The sequence below is a fragment of the Myotis myotis genome, unplaced genomic scaffold (assembly GCF_014108235.1).
Source record: "Myotis myotis isolate mMyoMyo1 unplaced genomic scaffold, mMyoMyo1.p scaffold_m19_p_8, whole genome shotgun sequence".
In the NCBI taxonomy this organism is placed as follows: domain Eukaryota; kingdom Metazoa; phylum Chordata; class Mammalia; order Chiroptera; family Vespertilionidae; genus Myotis; species Myotis myotis.
The window spans coordinates 26,452,980-26,469,379 of record NW_023416390.1 but is presented as its reverse complement, the minus strand read 5'-3'; the positions used below and the strand labels follow the sequence as shown (position 1 = coordinate 26,469,379).

Here is a 16,400-nt window from a genome sequence, read left to right as displayed (position 1 = left end):
TTCGTAATTGTTCCCTGGAGATTTCTTGATACAGTTACTGTTATCAATAAAAGGAAATTCCTTTTCTTCAAAATAAAATTACATGGATGCAAAGCATACAGTTTTCAATTGAGGAGTTATGTTCTGTTAAATTAGGTTAGTTGGAGATATATATATATATATATATATATATATTTTCTAAAATATCAATTTATTGGAAAAATGGGGAATAAACAGAAAACTGTCCAGGCCATAAAGAAAGTTTCCAGAGCTGACAGTGAGATGATTTTATTTAGCATGACAATGTGATGAAAAATTGAGATGGGTTTTTATAACACACATTTAAAGATTTTTCTTTAATTTAAGATGTAACTTGTCTCATATGTTCTTATGTCTTATATGCTTCTTGTCTTGATGATATATGTAAGGAAAATAGTAAGTAGAAAAGGGGGGTGGAGAAGACATACTACAGTTTTCATACATGTAACTGTCTGTGGTTATGTTTCCATGGGCTACTCCTCTAACATGTCACCTTACAAAGGGCATACAAAAGCTACTGCTCTAAATACGTACAAACCTAATGGCCTACAACACTTCTTAGTTGCCTGGTGGAGACAAGTAAGAGTGCAGAAAATCTAGCCCTTTCATGGAAGTGGTAATATTATAAATCTTTCCCTTGAAGTTTGAAAAACATACATCTTTCCCTACCAAAGGTTTTGTCTATGCAAAACCTTTGAAGAGGTCTTTGTAAGTGAATTGGTAGGAGTCAGTTGTTTTAATAACCAATATCAGCACAATCAAATCAGCAAGCAGATCTGATACAGTCATTAAAGTGGCTTGGTATCCTGGATACCTAGAAACTCATGGCCAAGAAGAGGCTATTCCTTTTCACTGGCTTCTCACAGTGCATAATGTCAAGTTCCACACTGAGATGTAGAACAGGGGCTGGCCCACTCGGGCTCCCAGCTTTGACTGTACAGCTCCATATGAATAAGTGGAAATAGGGCCACTGTTCTCCTGTGCCAGGACACTGCCTGCATAAGTAGGAATACCAACCGGCAGGCATTCAACATCTAGTGAGTTCTAATTCCAGCCCTGCTTTCTCTGCTAGATCAGGTGGCAGTTGGCAGAAAAACTAATATCCTGAAAGTTAATTTGCTAGTTGCAAGTCAGGGGTATCATGGGGCATAGGAGAATAGTCTGCTACTGCTTCAGCGAGTTTCACATACAGTTTGAGGATGCTGGTTTCCTAGGAAGAAAAATAAATGTCTGATTTCCGGATTGCAGTGTTTAGGCAGCTGTTGTCAAATCCAACTTGGGCCTATGGCTTCCAAATTTCAAAGGGTGAAAGGAACTTTATGTTCTGTGATGGAAGGCCTCATCTGTCTTATTCATCTTGGTGCCTAATACATAGCAGCTATTAAATAAATACTTCTGGAATAAATGAAGAAATAAACGAACAAATAACTGAGCAGTAGATTTCTTAATGGCAATGGCAGACGAATTCATTTTAAAGAGTTTTTCTGGGTCTTTGTAGTTAAAACTACCGGAAGACATAGTTGGTAGTGATTCTTTTAAATGCAGTCAAATTGTGCTTAAACAAAACCAACATAGGAAAATCCGTGTGCACAAAACAAATAAATTAAAAGGTGATTATATGCATCACAATTACATGGAAATATGCCTTAATGTAGAGGTTTACTAAATGTTGGCCCCTGATGGTTCAAAGTGAAATGAGAAATATCAGCTTTGTACTATTCTGCATAGGCTAAATTTAAGAAACTGTACTTTATTCAAAAATCGACCTCCCCCAATTTATGTGGTTAAAATACTATATATATATAAAATAATAAAAGCATAATATGCAAATCAACTGACCTGCCAAACAGCAGAACGACCATCTGGACAACCTTCCGGACGACCACTCTATGACATGCACTGGTGCCAGGCCAACCAAGGCAGGTGTGATGCAATTGGTCAGGAGGCCCCGCCATCGCCCTATGATCGCCCCACAAAGGAGGCCTAGGCTACCCTCTGTGAGGTGATCGATGGGGGGGCTCCACGATCCATCACCCCAAAGAGGGAGGCCCAGGCCACGGGCCAGAGGGTTGATCAATTGGGGGGCCCCCACGATCACCCCAAGAAGGGAGGCACAGGCCACCCTCTGCCCGGCAATTGATCGCTGCCAGGAAGAAACATTTGCACAGCATATGTTTCAAGGGACCTGGCGTATATGGCATACTGTTCTTAATATGTTTGCTCCCCTTCTTGGCGCTATGTGTTTTAACCAAGGTCACCTCTCCGAGAAAGGTTGTTTCCCCAGGTAGGGATTTTTCCCCTAAGTTAGGGAGGGAATAAAGTGCCAGGCTGGTAGTTAATCACTTTAACTATGAACAATCACGCTTAAGCTACATAATCTTTACTCCCTGGAATGGAGATAAGAAACGCCCTAACCTTTGGAATAGAAATTGATAGGATTAAAATCAACTGGTATAAATACAGATGTAACAAGACAATAAAACACAGAACCTGGCTACAGAACCTGGCGGGAGAACCTCATGCTGATCAACTGAACGCGGCCTCCGTCCACACCTTTGAGAACCCCTGGACCTGCTGGGGCTGGACCCCAACAGATCCCGGAGCCCCGGTTGTGTGGTCGGGCCTCCCTCTGCGGGGCGATTGATCTGGGGGCCCTGCGATCAATCGCCCCACAGAGGGAGGCCCAGGTCACCAGCCAGCGATGCTGTGGCGGGTGTGTGGGACTGGCTAGTGATCACTCCACAGAATGAGGCCCAGGCCAGCTAAGTGATCACATCCCATGCCTGTTGCCCGCAGAGAGAGGCAAGAGGTGTTGGGGGTGTGGGGGGCTTCGCCTCACAGATGATAAGCAGCGGCGGGGGTGGGGCCATCTGCCGGCAGCCAGGGGAATGAAAGCCCCACTAGGCCCTGATCGCCAGCCAGGCCTAGGGGCCCTACCCAAGGGTTCCCGGATTGCGAGAGGGCACAGGCCGGGCTGAGGGACACTGCCCCCACCCTGGTGCACCAATTTGGTACACCAGGCTTCTAGTACACACACACACACACACACACACACACACACACACACACAATATGGACCTATTTTATGCTAGTTATTCCTTTTTAAAATATATATATATTATTGATTTTTTACAGAGAGGAAAGGAGAGGGATAGAGAGTTAGAAACATCGATGAGAGAGAAACATTGATCAGCTGCCTCCTGCACACCCCCTACTGGGGATGTGCCCACAACCAAGGTACATGCCCTTGACCTGAATCGAACCTGGGACCCTTCAGTCTGCAGGCTGACGCTCTATCCACTGAGCCAAACCGGTTAGGGCTAGTTATTCCTTTTTAACACCCTTACTTGCCAAAATAAAGTTGGAGATATCTATATTGGTTCCCCAGGTTTTTGAAAATGCTTTATTGTTTTGTGAAATCCAAGTGTTGAAGACTGGCACAATTTAAAATAAAATTCATTTTATAAAAGCATACAAGTATTTTTTTTAGAAACTTACATATTGAATAAAGGAAGACAGTATAATCTTGACTTTAATTATCCATGATAATAATAGCCAACAAATAAGCCCAGCCTGTGTAGCTCATTTGATTGAGCATTGTCACATTCACCAGGAGGCTGTGGGTTCGATTCCTGGTCACGTTGCCCGTGTTATAGGCTCAATCCCCAGTAAGGGGCATGCAGGAGGCAGTCAGTTGATGTTTCTCTCTCACCCCTCTCCCTTCCTCTCTCTGAAATCAATAAAATCATATTTAAAAAAAACAGCCAACAGGTGTTGAGTGGCTATTCTGTGTTGAGCACTGCTCTCTGGCTTTTGAAATGTATGAAATCATTTAAATTTCATAGTAGCCCAAGAAGAAAGCTTTATTATCCCCATTTTACAGATGAAGCACTCCAGGCACAAACAATCAAGTCCTTGCCCCAAAAGACACATAATAAAGCAGTAGAGCTAAGAATCAAACTCATGGCTCCACAACATATATTCTTAAAGAAACTGGGCCATTTGACAGTTCAATCAATAAAAAACATTGGTTTATATAGCCTAATGATCATACAAATGAATGTTCACTCACCATGCAGATTATAAACTCCTAACCAAGACTCATATTATCTTATATTTAAATCAGAGCCCCTCCCAATCTTACCTTATCAATCTAGTTCGTGATGACCTATTTTTAGCTTCAGTGTTTACACAGGCATTGCTTCAAGCAACATCCTCATTTCTTAAGCTCATGTTTTGATTAGCTAATAACAAAAAACAAAACAAGAAAATACATTTTCAAATGGGGCATTTCAACCAAGTAAGGGATGAAAGCATACGTTCAAATTTAGTCATCAAGATTAAGTTAATTTAGGGCAAATTCAACTTTATAGTAAACAAATAGAAAAGTACATTTCAGTTTACCTATTAAAAAAAATATATATATATGTATATATACATACCCCAGCTTCCAAATGCTAATTCTAAGTATTAAAAACCCAGATCCCAAATATTGATACCCATTCCAACGGTAGGCTCTTACTTAAAATGAAAAGATCACACACTTTAGTGGGAACTCACATTTGTTTGCAGCATCAGAAATCCAAATATAACATCATTTGGGCGCAAGAGGCAAATTAGACAGTAAAATTCAAGACTGCTGAATCAAACTAGACCTTTTAACTACAATTGGGGGGGGGGATCCAAATTTGCAGCAAATTGAATCAAAGACAGTAATTTTGTCTTTTCAAAACTTTCAATACTCTTGGTAGTGGTAAAAATGCTTGTTAGGTTAAATATAGGTTTCTGTCATCCTCTCTCTTACTCAACACCATTTACCAAAATATTGCACTACATTAAAGGAGTTGTCATTTTATGGTAAGAAAAATAAATTTTACGACTAAGAAGTCCTGGTTCCATCAGGGATTCAGGAGGCCCTGGAGCTTCTGCAGTTTAAGGAAATTTTGTGGATTAGTCTCTCCACCCCTCAGTCCTGGAGTTGGGGTGTGCACATCCCATCTGAATATCTTGTTAAGCATTCCGGACCCTAACTTCTGACCCTTCAGGTGACTCCTGCACAAACTCTTAACTTTCTGGCTTCTGCTCAAGAACCCATCCCTAGTCCACATGCCCTAGAAAAACATAGGAACCAGTTCTAGGACGTAGCTATCCACCTTGCACCCACGCTCCTCCCAGAGACTATCCTCCCGCCCTAACCCGGGCCACAGCCCCCGCCCTACGCCAGCCCAGCAGGACCCAGCCCACTACGGTCAACTGAGGCTTCCAAACTTCCTCCGCCCACTAGGTCCACGTGACCAGGAGCCCTCCACGCTCCACCAATCAGCAACTACCTCCGCCCAGAACCGGGCACCGACTCTCCCCTATCGCAAAAACAACTTACTCCTCTCGCACTCAGCCCCGCCCCTTTCCCACCTCCCCGCCCCGCTGGCCCCGCCCACTTCCCCAACCCCCGGCTCCCCTCCTCCCGTGGCCCACCCGCCCCCGGGCTTCGCCCCGCCTCGCCCGGGATCGCGCGCGCTAGCCCTCTTCTCGCGAGATCTGAGCGTCCCCCCGCGGCGGCCGTCCGCCTCCTTCTGTCCTCCCACCTCCCTCCCCCCAATCTCTCCACTCTCCGGCTCTCCTCCCTCCCTCCTCCCCCCTCCACCCTCTGGGCCGGATCTCGTCTCGCTGAGGCGGAGGAGGAGAAGGAGGAGGACGTTCGGCTTGCGCAGTGAGATGTTTGTCCGTCGCCGCCGCCGCCGCCATCGCGGAGGAGCGCGATAAAGGGAGCTGAGCCGGGCGTGAGGGGGACCCCGCGGAGCAGCCGCGTCAGCGCAGCCCCCCAGCTGAGCCCCGGCCGCCGGAGCCCGAGTCGCTGCCGCCCCCGCCGCGGCCGCCCAGGGGCCGGCCAGCTCCCCAGCCCAGCCCGGGGGCCGCGCCGCCGCCCCCAGCGTCGCCCCTCGCCTGCCCGCCCGCCTTAAATGTGACACCGGCGCCTCGGAGTGCGACCCACAGCCGCCGCCGGGGAGGGGACGAGCACCATGTCGAATCTGAGCAAAGGCACGGGCAGCCGGAAGGACACCAAGATGCGGATCCGGGCCTTTCCGGTGAGTCTCTACTGGGCACCCGGGACCCCTGGGCCGGGGGCCGGGCCGAGAGCCGCACGCGAGGCCCGGGCTGAACTCCCCCAACAGGCCGCAGGCCCGGCCTCCCCTCCCCCACGCCGCCGGCCGCGGGGCGCGAGCCTTCCCGGCAACGGGGCTGCGCGGGGCCCCCGGCACTGGCACTGCCGCCCTCCCGGGCCGTTCCGGCGACGCGCCCCCACCCGTAGCGGCGCCTCCAGCCGCCCAGTCGGCTGTGGCCGGGGCCCCTTTGCCGGTCCCAGCACCTCCCCACATCATTGGGGTGTAGGCCCAACAGCTAGTTCTCCTCTCCCCGCTCGGTGCCCGGGACCCACACACCCACGGGCATGGGGACTGTCCAAGTCCTCCCTGTATGGGGCCCGTGTGTAACTTTTCACGTGTGGTCTCGCTGTGGTTTCACACAACAACCGGCAGTCTCAATGACGGCCAGCCAAACCTTGAGGAGGATGAGGGGGACTGTGCTCTCTCTCCGCCTCCTCAGGAAGCGTTATGCCATCAGCCTGTCCTCAACGCGGTGACAGTGGTTCCACGGAATGCTCAATAGAAACATAGTAGTAATATCAGATGTATTTGTAGCGTCTTTGATCCACAGGCTTTCAAAGCACTTGACAAACTCTCTTGTGCAGAAATTGCCCCCCCCCCCTCACACCCCCATAGGAGGGTCAGGAGAAGCAGGCGGGAACAAATTGGGCAGTTGGTTCTCTATTTCTCAGACCGGGAAGCCCCAAAAGAATGAATAATCATCACCCTGGGTTGCTTTACTCTATAGGTGTTAGTGACTGCAAATGTATTCTGTTTAGAAACTTTTTTAGTATTACTTTGAATCTTAGGCTTGCGGTGTGGAGTATACAGTGTTTAACTTTGGATGTCATATCCGATTCAGAGAGTCAGTGGCCAGCCCTTAAACTGTACTGGCATAAGAGAAACTGGACACACTTGCTCATGTCGCTACAGTAACACCTCTATGTCAAGAAAGACTAGTAATTGGTCTAAGACTAGAGAACGATCTTGCTTTTCCTTTCATAGACTCATAGACACATAATCCTGTGAGGAGGAAAAGGGAGGAGGTGTGTACTCACTTCTTAAAGCATGGTTTTTCTAAAGTGTAGTTTGCAGTGAGGAAAGACTTTATTAATAATAGAGTTGTCGGATTTAAGTAAGAAATTCGCCCAAGGAACTTGACCTTTCTGAATTCTTAAAATTTGAAACAATATATCTGATGCAGACTATGAAAGTGTAATAACATAAACAGTAATGTCGATGTGTAGAGACTTCCTGCTTTATGTAAACAGGGTGGGATATACGCAGGAGAATTAAATGTTTTGAAGAGATTTTGTAATTTTGAAGTTTTTTCTAAGTAAATGTGAGAAACTACAAAGTAAGAAATGCCGACAAAAGAGCACTAATGAAGTTCACTAGCATGTTTTCCCATGTAAGGAAACAGTGTTATGATTTGTTGGTAATGTTAGTTTTCCTACTTAATCAGTTCTGACCTTTTTAGCAGAATTTAGAATTATTTCGTTTTTTAAATAAGTTTATGCAACAAGTTTTCTAGGAAAAGTTTGCTATTCTTGGAGTGTGAGTTCTATTTCAGATTATTACTAAAATGTGGAATAGCTCACATTTGACATCTACTTATGCTAATGTTCTGATTAGCTGCTTCTACCTTTATCTATGTATTTTCAACTCAGTATCTTAGCTTGTTCCTACCTGTTCTCCCATTCCTTCGTTCATTCAACAAGTACTGAGTACCATGTGCCAGGCACTGTTTTAGGGAATAATTTTAAGTAGCATATGGTTATGAGCTAATTTGGACCCTTTCTGTCTCGACTTGTTGCCCTCTAAGTTTTTCTAAAATCCTTTAATGAAGTTTGTGACTAGTGTTTGATATTCAGTAGTTAATATCTGCTAATTTTTAAAAGTATATTTTATTATTTTATAACTAGTAATATCATACGTAGTTGCCAGTGAAAAAAGCAATTATAGTTTTTTGATATATAAATTTTTAAGTCATAGGTCCTTGATCCTTCAATAAGGAGAGAGAGATGCCTCAGTGGTATGGTATTTCACATTGGTAAATGAGTATTTATAGACCTTCAAAATTTTTCTTTTATTTCAGGTTAGTGATCTTTTGCTTAACTGTAGTCTGCATAAATTGGTAGTCAGAAGTAGAAAATACATAGTGTTCCATAAAGAAAAAATAATGTTTATGTGTGTACATATGTACATACAAATACTGTATTTTACCATTTGGATATATAGTTACTATAATTTAAGGGAAATTATAGTTTAGCCAAATGTCTGAAGTGTTCATTTCAGATTCCATTTTATAAAATTGATGTGCAAAACATATAAAAATGTTTGGGGATTGTTTTGTTTGTATTGCAGAATAGAGTGATAAATGAACTTATATTTTATAGTCATGTAAGCCTATTCCAGACACAATCCCATCAGTAGAATCAGGTATTATTAGTGTTGTGAATGCATATTTTAAGTGTATTTTCATCATTGAATAGAAGTTACACCATACCAGTTTTAGGCACAATTTACATTTTAAGTAGACCTTTTCATAAGATTTCAAGAGAAATTGGTTCTTTTTAAGGTGGAAAACAATAAGCAACTTTCTGTCTTTATACATTGTTGATGGAGGAAAAGTTCGTTCCAGTTTTTAAGCTTTCCTGCAGTGTACAAAGTACATACATCATTTAACATCTTTCTGTTTTTTGGGTATCCAAAGTAACAGCAAGGGCCACAAAACTATTTTAAGGAAGGAGGCTATAAGTTGCCAAACTCCTGAAAACGGAGTGGATTTGGACCAGAGAATGCTGCCCCAAGGAGTTTCTACTCTTCTTCCCTTGATGTTGCCATGTGTCCCAACCCTGAGCTTTTGTTCCACTATGTAGGATTAGTTACTGTCAGATGAACCTTTTGTCCTTATCTCTGAAAAGCCATTCCTCACCATCTGTACTGTCCAGGGTTTTGTCCACATGAGCTCGGAAAGATTGATTGGATTGAAGGGGATATATTTGAATGGAAGTGCTAGCCTCTCTTCTGATTTGCCTTAATTGGCTTAGCCTTCAGAGTTAAGACACATTTTGAAAGTGATTGCCTTTAGATATGATCTGGAAATGGGTTCAGTTACTAGTTTATAAAGCATGCTAATCATGATAAAGAATCGCTGATTGTGACGTCCACTCCATAATTCTAGATGAGATTACCAGAGCTCTACCTGTGTGGCGGACAGGGAATGATGTGGAGGTTACCATTAGATGGAACCCATAAAGTGACTGACATTAGTAAGAGATTAAGTTTTAAAATTATTTTTTATGTATTTAAGGTCACAAGAACTTAACGACTAATGGGTACTGTTAATGTTTTTGTTTTTCCAGCTATATATTTGCCAGATTTGGGGAAACAGCTTTGATCTTGATAATAGGTTTCTCTTCCTTAGGGAAAGTAATAGTTGCTTATAGCTACCAGGACATACATACAGGAAAGCTGAATAATAGTCTTGCAAATTACACAGGGTAGGGAATTAATTGTAAGTTTGTTTTTCATTCTTTAGTATTTTCTTATAGAGAAATCCTGGAGTAAGGTGTAGGATATTTATTAAAGTGTTGCTTATACTTAGACTGATTCTTCCTTTTTAGTTTTTTAGGACAGCCCCCTGTGTTGTAGCTGTTAGAAGCTGAAAAATAAAAGCATAAAATAGGTACCTATAACGTGTTTATTTTGCATTATCTTCCTAGATGGCAGTTCAGAGGAACCTGGAAAATCATTAGTATCAATATTAAATTTGAAACTATTTTTGGTAGTATAGAATATAATGTGAGAATTTGGTCTTTTAAATAACACATAAGTCACAAGGTTGATTCATTCAAACAAAATAGAGAAAGCTTTATTTGTTTGCACATCATTTATTCATTAAATTGAAAAACAGCATTTCTCTAATTTAGGAAGACTATATAATTAGGACTAGAAAAAAATAGTATGCCTTTCCTTTGTATTATAAATTGGGAGACCTTAGAGGTAATTTTCATTCAAGATCATCTTGATATTTACAATTTTGTTAGATTTTTATAAAGGTTTCGGGACAATTTATAGTTTTAAATATTGCAACTTCGAGAATAATTCTTGTTTATCCATTGTAAAGTCAACAGAAAAGTAAAGGTGTTATTAGTAAGAACAAGTCACTGGGATGAAATATGAGTTACAGTTAGTGTCTATCAGTATATTGTGAAAACTGTTCAAACATCTGTCAAAGAAAAGAATTCTTTTCAGTAGCTTTTCTAATTATAAAAGTGATGTATATTCATAATAGAAAACTTAATATCTGTTTATAAATAAGGATATAAAAATTACCTGTAACCCTACCACTTAGAAATAAACAGGACAGTAATATTTTGATGTGTTTTCTTTTAATCTGGCATACACATGTGAGCACACAGTAAAAGTGAGGTACAATATCATTTTATATATTGCCTTTAAAAAATATAGTATCTTACTGTACATGTAGTTTCATGTTAAATATATTGGACACATAATTTTTGATGGCTGTGTAATACTCTATAGTACCTTCATTTGCTTAATCATTTCCTTTGCCAAGTATTTTGATTAATTCTAGTGAACCCACATTTTCTCTATTATAAATAATGCAGCTGTGACAGCACAAAAATATTTGAGCTCATTTATAATTATTGAAGTACTGGGCTAACCATCATTGATATCTATTACCAAATTGACAGAAAGGTAGTTATAATGGCTAACACTTTGTGAATGTTACCATGTGCCATGCACTGTTCTCTGTGCTTTGCATATATAAGCTCATTTAAAATGCACAACTCTATATAGAATACTACTATTCTCATTTGTTATATTTATGAGGGCTTGAGAGGTTAAGTAATTTGCTTAAAGTCCCTATACTTGTAAGTGTCAGAACTGGGATTCTAACCCAGCCGGTTTGACTCTAAAGTGAGGCTCTTAAGAATTAATTATACCTCTCAAGGTTGTGTCATTTTAACTTCTCTGTATTAGTGTCTTAGTCAACATATATCTTTAATGTCATAGGTAAAAAAAAAAAAAATAGTACTTTAATTTGCATTTCATCAACTACTTGTAAGAATAAAACTGTGGATAGTTTGTAGGGAATTTTCACTTAGTTTTACATTAGAATAGTCAACATATGTATTAGGAATATGTCTAAAAAGTAAAGAGACTGAGCATATGAGTGAGGGCTCTGGACTGCCAGGGTTTGAATGTCAGCTTCACTTCTTCCTAGCTGCGTTATTTTTAACAAGTTATTTAACCACTTCTAGCCTTCTGTAACATGCAAATACTAGTAGTACCTACCTTACAGGGTTGTTGTGAGTAAAGAAAATAAAGCATAAGAACAGCACCTATTGCTATATCAACATGTAGCCATGATTAGGCCACAATGTAAATACTAAAATTGATAATATTTTTGCAAGTGGTTATATGGGGATACTATACACTTATTTTAGTGATGCTGTCATTTTTTTGGTACAGTTTTTAGAGCTTACATTTTGAAAAACCTACAGAGTCGATTTATGAATGACACTAAGAAAATTAGTCTCAAAGGATATAGGTTTGGCACCACTGGGACTTCAAAAGAATGAATGCTACAGGCCCTTGAGGGATAGATTCAAAAGAGAAGTTCCAATAATGAGTCTCACATAATTATTGGAGTTGGAGTAAGTATGTAACTTTATTGAAGGAGTAAACATTCATTTAGTATGTATATCCTAATATGTACATTAACTTTTCATCTAAAAATACACTTTTTCTTATTTCCTTCCCATTTTCTTCCCTTTCTCCACACTTTTTTGGTTTCAGTTATGAACCAGGTTGTGATCCCTGCCCAAAGCTTATACCAGACACCCTTTGGAGCCACAGAGCACTTAGCATAGTGTTTGAAACACTGTAGGTGGTTATTGAATGATTGATTAAATGAGAAACTAGTCATTTAAGCCAAACTATAGTAATTGGTTAATTTGGTAAGTCAATGGAAGTAGTACTCTGAAATGTTTGAACTCTGCAACTGTAAGTGAAGTCTTAAGATATAAGTAGGTCATTAATGATCTATGGCACTTTCCTCAAACAGGTAGTCAGCCTAATCTCCTGAAATGATAATGACTTGCAAGTAAAGGTAGTATGATGCATTGACAGTAACCTTGGATTAAGTGTCATAAGAAGACTTTCTCTGGTCCAGTTTTTTCTGTTTACTAGCTCCCTCCACCTTGACTCCTTCCTCCCAATCTGTCCACCTGTACATTCTGATCCGCTACTTCACTCCTCCATATCCTCAGCCCGTTCTTAGGATTCTTAGCTTTTTCCTCTGAGATCTGGCTTTGCCCTGAGGTTACGGGTTTACCTTCTTGAATTGAGGTGTCTGTTTTTTTATAATCCTTGAATCACTGGGTCCGGGTGCCATTTATTGCCATTTCCATCATCCTCTTTTGTGGCTCAGGCCCTTGTTAACTATTCTTTTGAGTGCTTCTTATGACCATGTCCTGACTTCTTACCTGTGCTCACCCAGTCATTGAAGACTTTAATACCTTCTTGAAAAGACATGCTCTAGTTTAAATCTTAACTTGATCCAGTGCATGTGGGCATAGTCATTCATTTATAAAATACATTTATTGTGTGTTCCCACTAGGAGTCAGGCACTAGGTATAAAATAATAATCAAACAGACCTGGCCTTTTCTGTATTTGTGATCTGCACCCTGTCTTATTGCTTGTCATTCTACTTTAGAAATCTTAAACTCCAATGTTGCATACTATCCTAGCTCCTCCATTTATTAAATGTAGAACTTGAGCAAATCACCACACCTCTGCCAGTTTCCTCTTTTGTTAAAAGGCAAAACAATAGTACCTACCTTGCAAGGTTGTTGTAAGAATAGAGTGAGTTCATGTAAAGCTCTTATAGTAGTGCCTGGCACATAGTAAGCATTATAAAAAAAAAAAAGATTGCTATGATTATTATTCAATTATTCTACATGCTTGCTTCCTTCTCACATTAATGTCCTCTTGGACCTCAGGAAGATTCCTTTTGTTGTCCCAAGCTGTGGTGATACCTGTTACTAGTTGCCCTTTCTGTCCTGCTACTCCTTAGAGCAAGGCCAGGAATATCAGCAAAAAGCATCTTGGATCATTCCACCTGTCTGCTTTTACTGCTTATAGTTTTTAGGCTATTTTGCACTCCTGGGGAAAATTGCAAGACCCATAGGTTCGATTCCCAGTCAGGCCATATGCCCAGGTTGCAGGGTCAATCCCCAGTAGTGGGTGTGCAGGGGGGCAGCCGAACAATGATTCTCTGTCATCATTGATGTTTCTCTCTCTCTCCCCCTCTCCCTTCTTCTCTGAAATCAATAGAAATATATTTTTTTAAAATTCTCTTAACTCTCTTCTTCAAAAAATTTACTGCTTCACTGTGAAAACTAATGTTAACTTGTGTTAAGTTCTTTAAACTTTCTTCCCTTTCAGTTATATTCTTTATCCTGTATCTTGACTCATTCTCAACTCCTCTCAGGTCTCAGAGAAGGAAGATGTTTCTTTTCTTACTTTCCCATTCCTGGTGACTATCATACTATCTTCTTCATAGCCAAGAGCCTTCAAATACTCTGTGTGTCATTTATTGGAACACAATTTTCTTTGTTAGTGCAGCACAGTGGTATCCCAGCAATGCCAATTTGTTTTCTCATCTTTAAGATGGGTGCTGTAGCAATCTTTCTCACAGATTAATTGTGAGGATTAGAAGAAATAATGCCAGGAAGTGCTTTCTAATGGTGGCATCACTAAGACATTTAAAATAATTTTTCTAATCATAAAGTCAGAATTTTCAACTAAAAGTAATGTGTTTCATGTGGGACAGTTAATTTCAAACTCTTATGTGGTCTCTAGGATCCTGGGAGAGTGAAGCATCTTCAAAAATCTCCCTCTCTGGTAATTTAGAGCATTTTCTATGTTGCCATAAGTATAAATTGTTTATTGCTTTAAAATAATCAGTCATTAATCCAGACTTTTTAAAATTGAGGAGAGTCCTACTTGCCTAAATTGACAAAGTTAATAGGAAATTAAGAACAGAGCCTCTAATCCCCTAATCCAGAGCTTTTACTATTAGAAAGCATTACTTCTTTTTCTTAAGTTAGTTTTAAAGTTGAAAATGTAATTGAGTAAAATTTATTAATTTGACTTCCATTCATTTAGTACGTGGAATCATTGAGAAAGGAATGTTCCCAAATTTGCTCTTTAAATACAGTTGTATTGCTAAGCAAAAGAATAAAGACTTAAAAGGGATATCTTTACCTACTTTAAGAAAATACAATACATATCCTTTAGAGATACAGTACTTCTCGAAAAGCAAGCCATCCTTGCTAAGAGGAATACTTTACCATACTGATTGTAAGTCATTCTTACCTAAAGCGGCCCTTAACTGAGCAACACCTAGCCCAGTGATGGCGAACCTTTTGAGCTCGGCGTGTCAGCATTTTGAAAAACCCTAACTTAACTCTGGTGCCGTGTCACATATAGACATTTTTTGATATTTGCAACCATAGTAAAACAAAGATTTATATTTTTTATATTTATTTTTTATATTTAAATGCCATTTAACAAAGAAAAATCAACCCAAAAAATGAGTTCGTGTGTCACCGCTGACACGCGTGCCATAGGTTCGCCATCACTGAGTCCTTAGCCTCTTCTATTTGCCCTGTCCTCTTGAAAGTAATCATGAAAAATTCTTTTTCCTTTCCAACTTATTAATAGTATGAGAAGTTTCTTTATAAGATTAGTAACTATAATTTGTTGAATGTCTACCTTGTATTAGGCTGTTTTAAGTACTTTGAACTATAATTACCTCAAATCCTCACAACAATCTTTAGATGTTATTACTCCTGTTTTAAATTTATCTGAGGCTCAGAGACACAGTGTAATACATTTACATCTATGAAAGGGCAGAGCTGTGATTCGGATCCCAGGCATGTCTGACTCAAAAATTCATGTTCTTTCCACTACACCATACTGCCTAATAATATTGTTAAGAATATTCTAGATTCTGAAAGAAAAAAAAATTTCTTAATGGGAATGCATTAGAAAAATAATTCTAAGGTTTTCATTTAAATTACTACCCAGGGGCAGATTTGGGGTGTCCTGCAGCTTATACAATTCACTGTTCATTATGAAAATAAATCAAAGTTAAGTTCCGGCCATTGGAAGTTTTTGTTTGTTTGTTTGTTTTGTTTTTGTTTTTGCAAGCCTAGGCCTCACTAGATTCAAGGTAAATGCATTACTCATAAGAGTAAATGTTATAAAAACGGAATCAATAAAAGTATATGTTTAGTAAAATTTGAGTACATAAATTGCTTAAATGGATCCTAGTGTGTATTGACTTTAGTCAAGGTCATAACCTATCAGAAATACACATTAGTTGTCATATTTATCAGTTAACACTTTTCTTTTTGGCTGATAGCACACATTTCTTAACTTACTCTTTTCAGTTAATAGGAATTTATCTTGGTAAGTATATGTTCAGAAAAAAAGTGATATTTAAAAATTATTAATGTGTAAATATTTTAATATAATCTTTAATTTTTGTCTTTGAGAATATACTAAGAAGTTGATTGAGCAGTAAAATGAATTTTGAAGCACACAGATCAGCTATTTTAAAATATTTCACTTTTCCTTATAGTATATGCAAATGAGACAGAAAGAGGTATATTTTTGGATGACCTCTAATCACTAGTCAAATAAAGTGACTTATTTGCTGCTATTTGTATTCATATTTTAGTTTTTAAAAGTTATAAGGCACTTTAGAGAAAATCTGTTCTAATCTCATTTATTAGATGAGGAAACAGAGGACCAGAGAGAATGTTAACTTATGAAAGAACCATGACTTAGAAACCTGATTTCTAATTGAGAGCTTTTATTTTTCTAGACCAAACAAAAATAAGTATTTAACACTAGAGGCCTAGTGCACGAGATTCGTCCACTGGAGTGGAGGGGCCCCTCAGCCCGGCCTGTGCCCTCTCACAGTCTGGGACCACTTGGGGGATGTCTGCCTGCCAGCTTAGGCCCTATCACCCCAGGAATCGGGCCTAAGCTGGCCGGCAGACATCCCTCTTGCAGTCTGGGGCTCTCACATTCCGGGACCCCTTGCTCTTTACCGGCTTCCTGCAACAGAGGCAGGAGAGGCTCCCGCCACCGCTGCTGCACTCTCCAGCCGTGAACCCGGCTTCTGGCTG

General features: G+C 40.2%; 1 protein-coding gene and 1 long non-coding RNA gene across 10 annotated transcripts in view; one reads left to right on the top strand and one right to left on the bottom strand.

Annotated features, from left to right (window-relative positions):
- Positions 1-5,176, bottom strand: part of LOC118661335 — a 119,506-nt gene extending 114,330 nt beyond the window's left edge. The window contains exons 1-2 of the long non-coding RNA XR_004969290.1: positions 4,579-5,176; positions 4,163-4,262 (exon numbers count right to left, since the gene is read on the bottom strand). This is a non-coding gene — a long non-coding RNA (uncharacterized LOC118661335). The remainder of the gene's footprint in view (positions 1-4,162; positions 4,263-4,578) is intronic.
- A 450-nt stretch (positions 5,177-5,626) lies between these two features.
- The window catches only part of CUL3 (cullin 3), a 101,358-nt gene continuing 90,584 nt past the window's right edge, over positions 5,627-16,400 (top strand). For 4 of the 9 annotated variants that reach the window (XM_036320186.1, XM_036320188.1, XM_036320178.1 and 1 more), the window contains exon 1: positions 5,630-6,104. In XM_036320186.1, coding sequence (XP_036176079.1) covers positions 6,039-6,104 — 66 coding nt within the window. In that variant the 5' untranslated portion in view covers positions 5,630-6,038. Of the gene's footprint in view, positions 6,105-16,400 lie in introns of all 9 variants that reach the window. The other 5 variants (XM_036320182.1, XM_036320181.1, XM_036320187.1 and 2 more) reach the window with 4 other exon arrangements.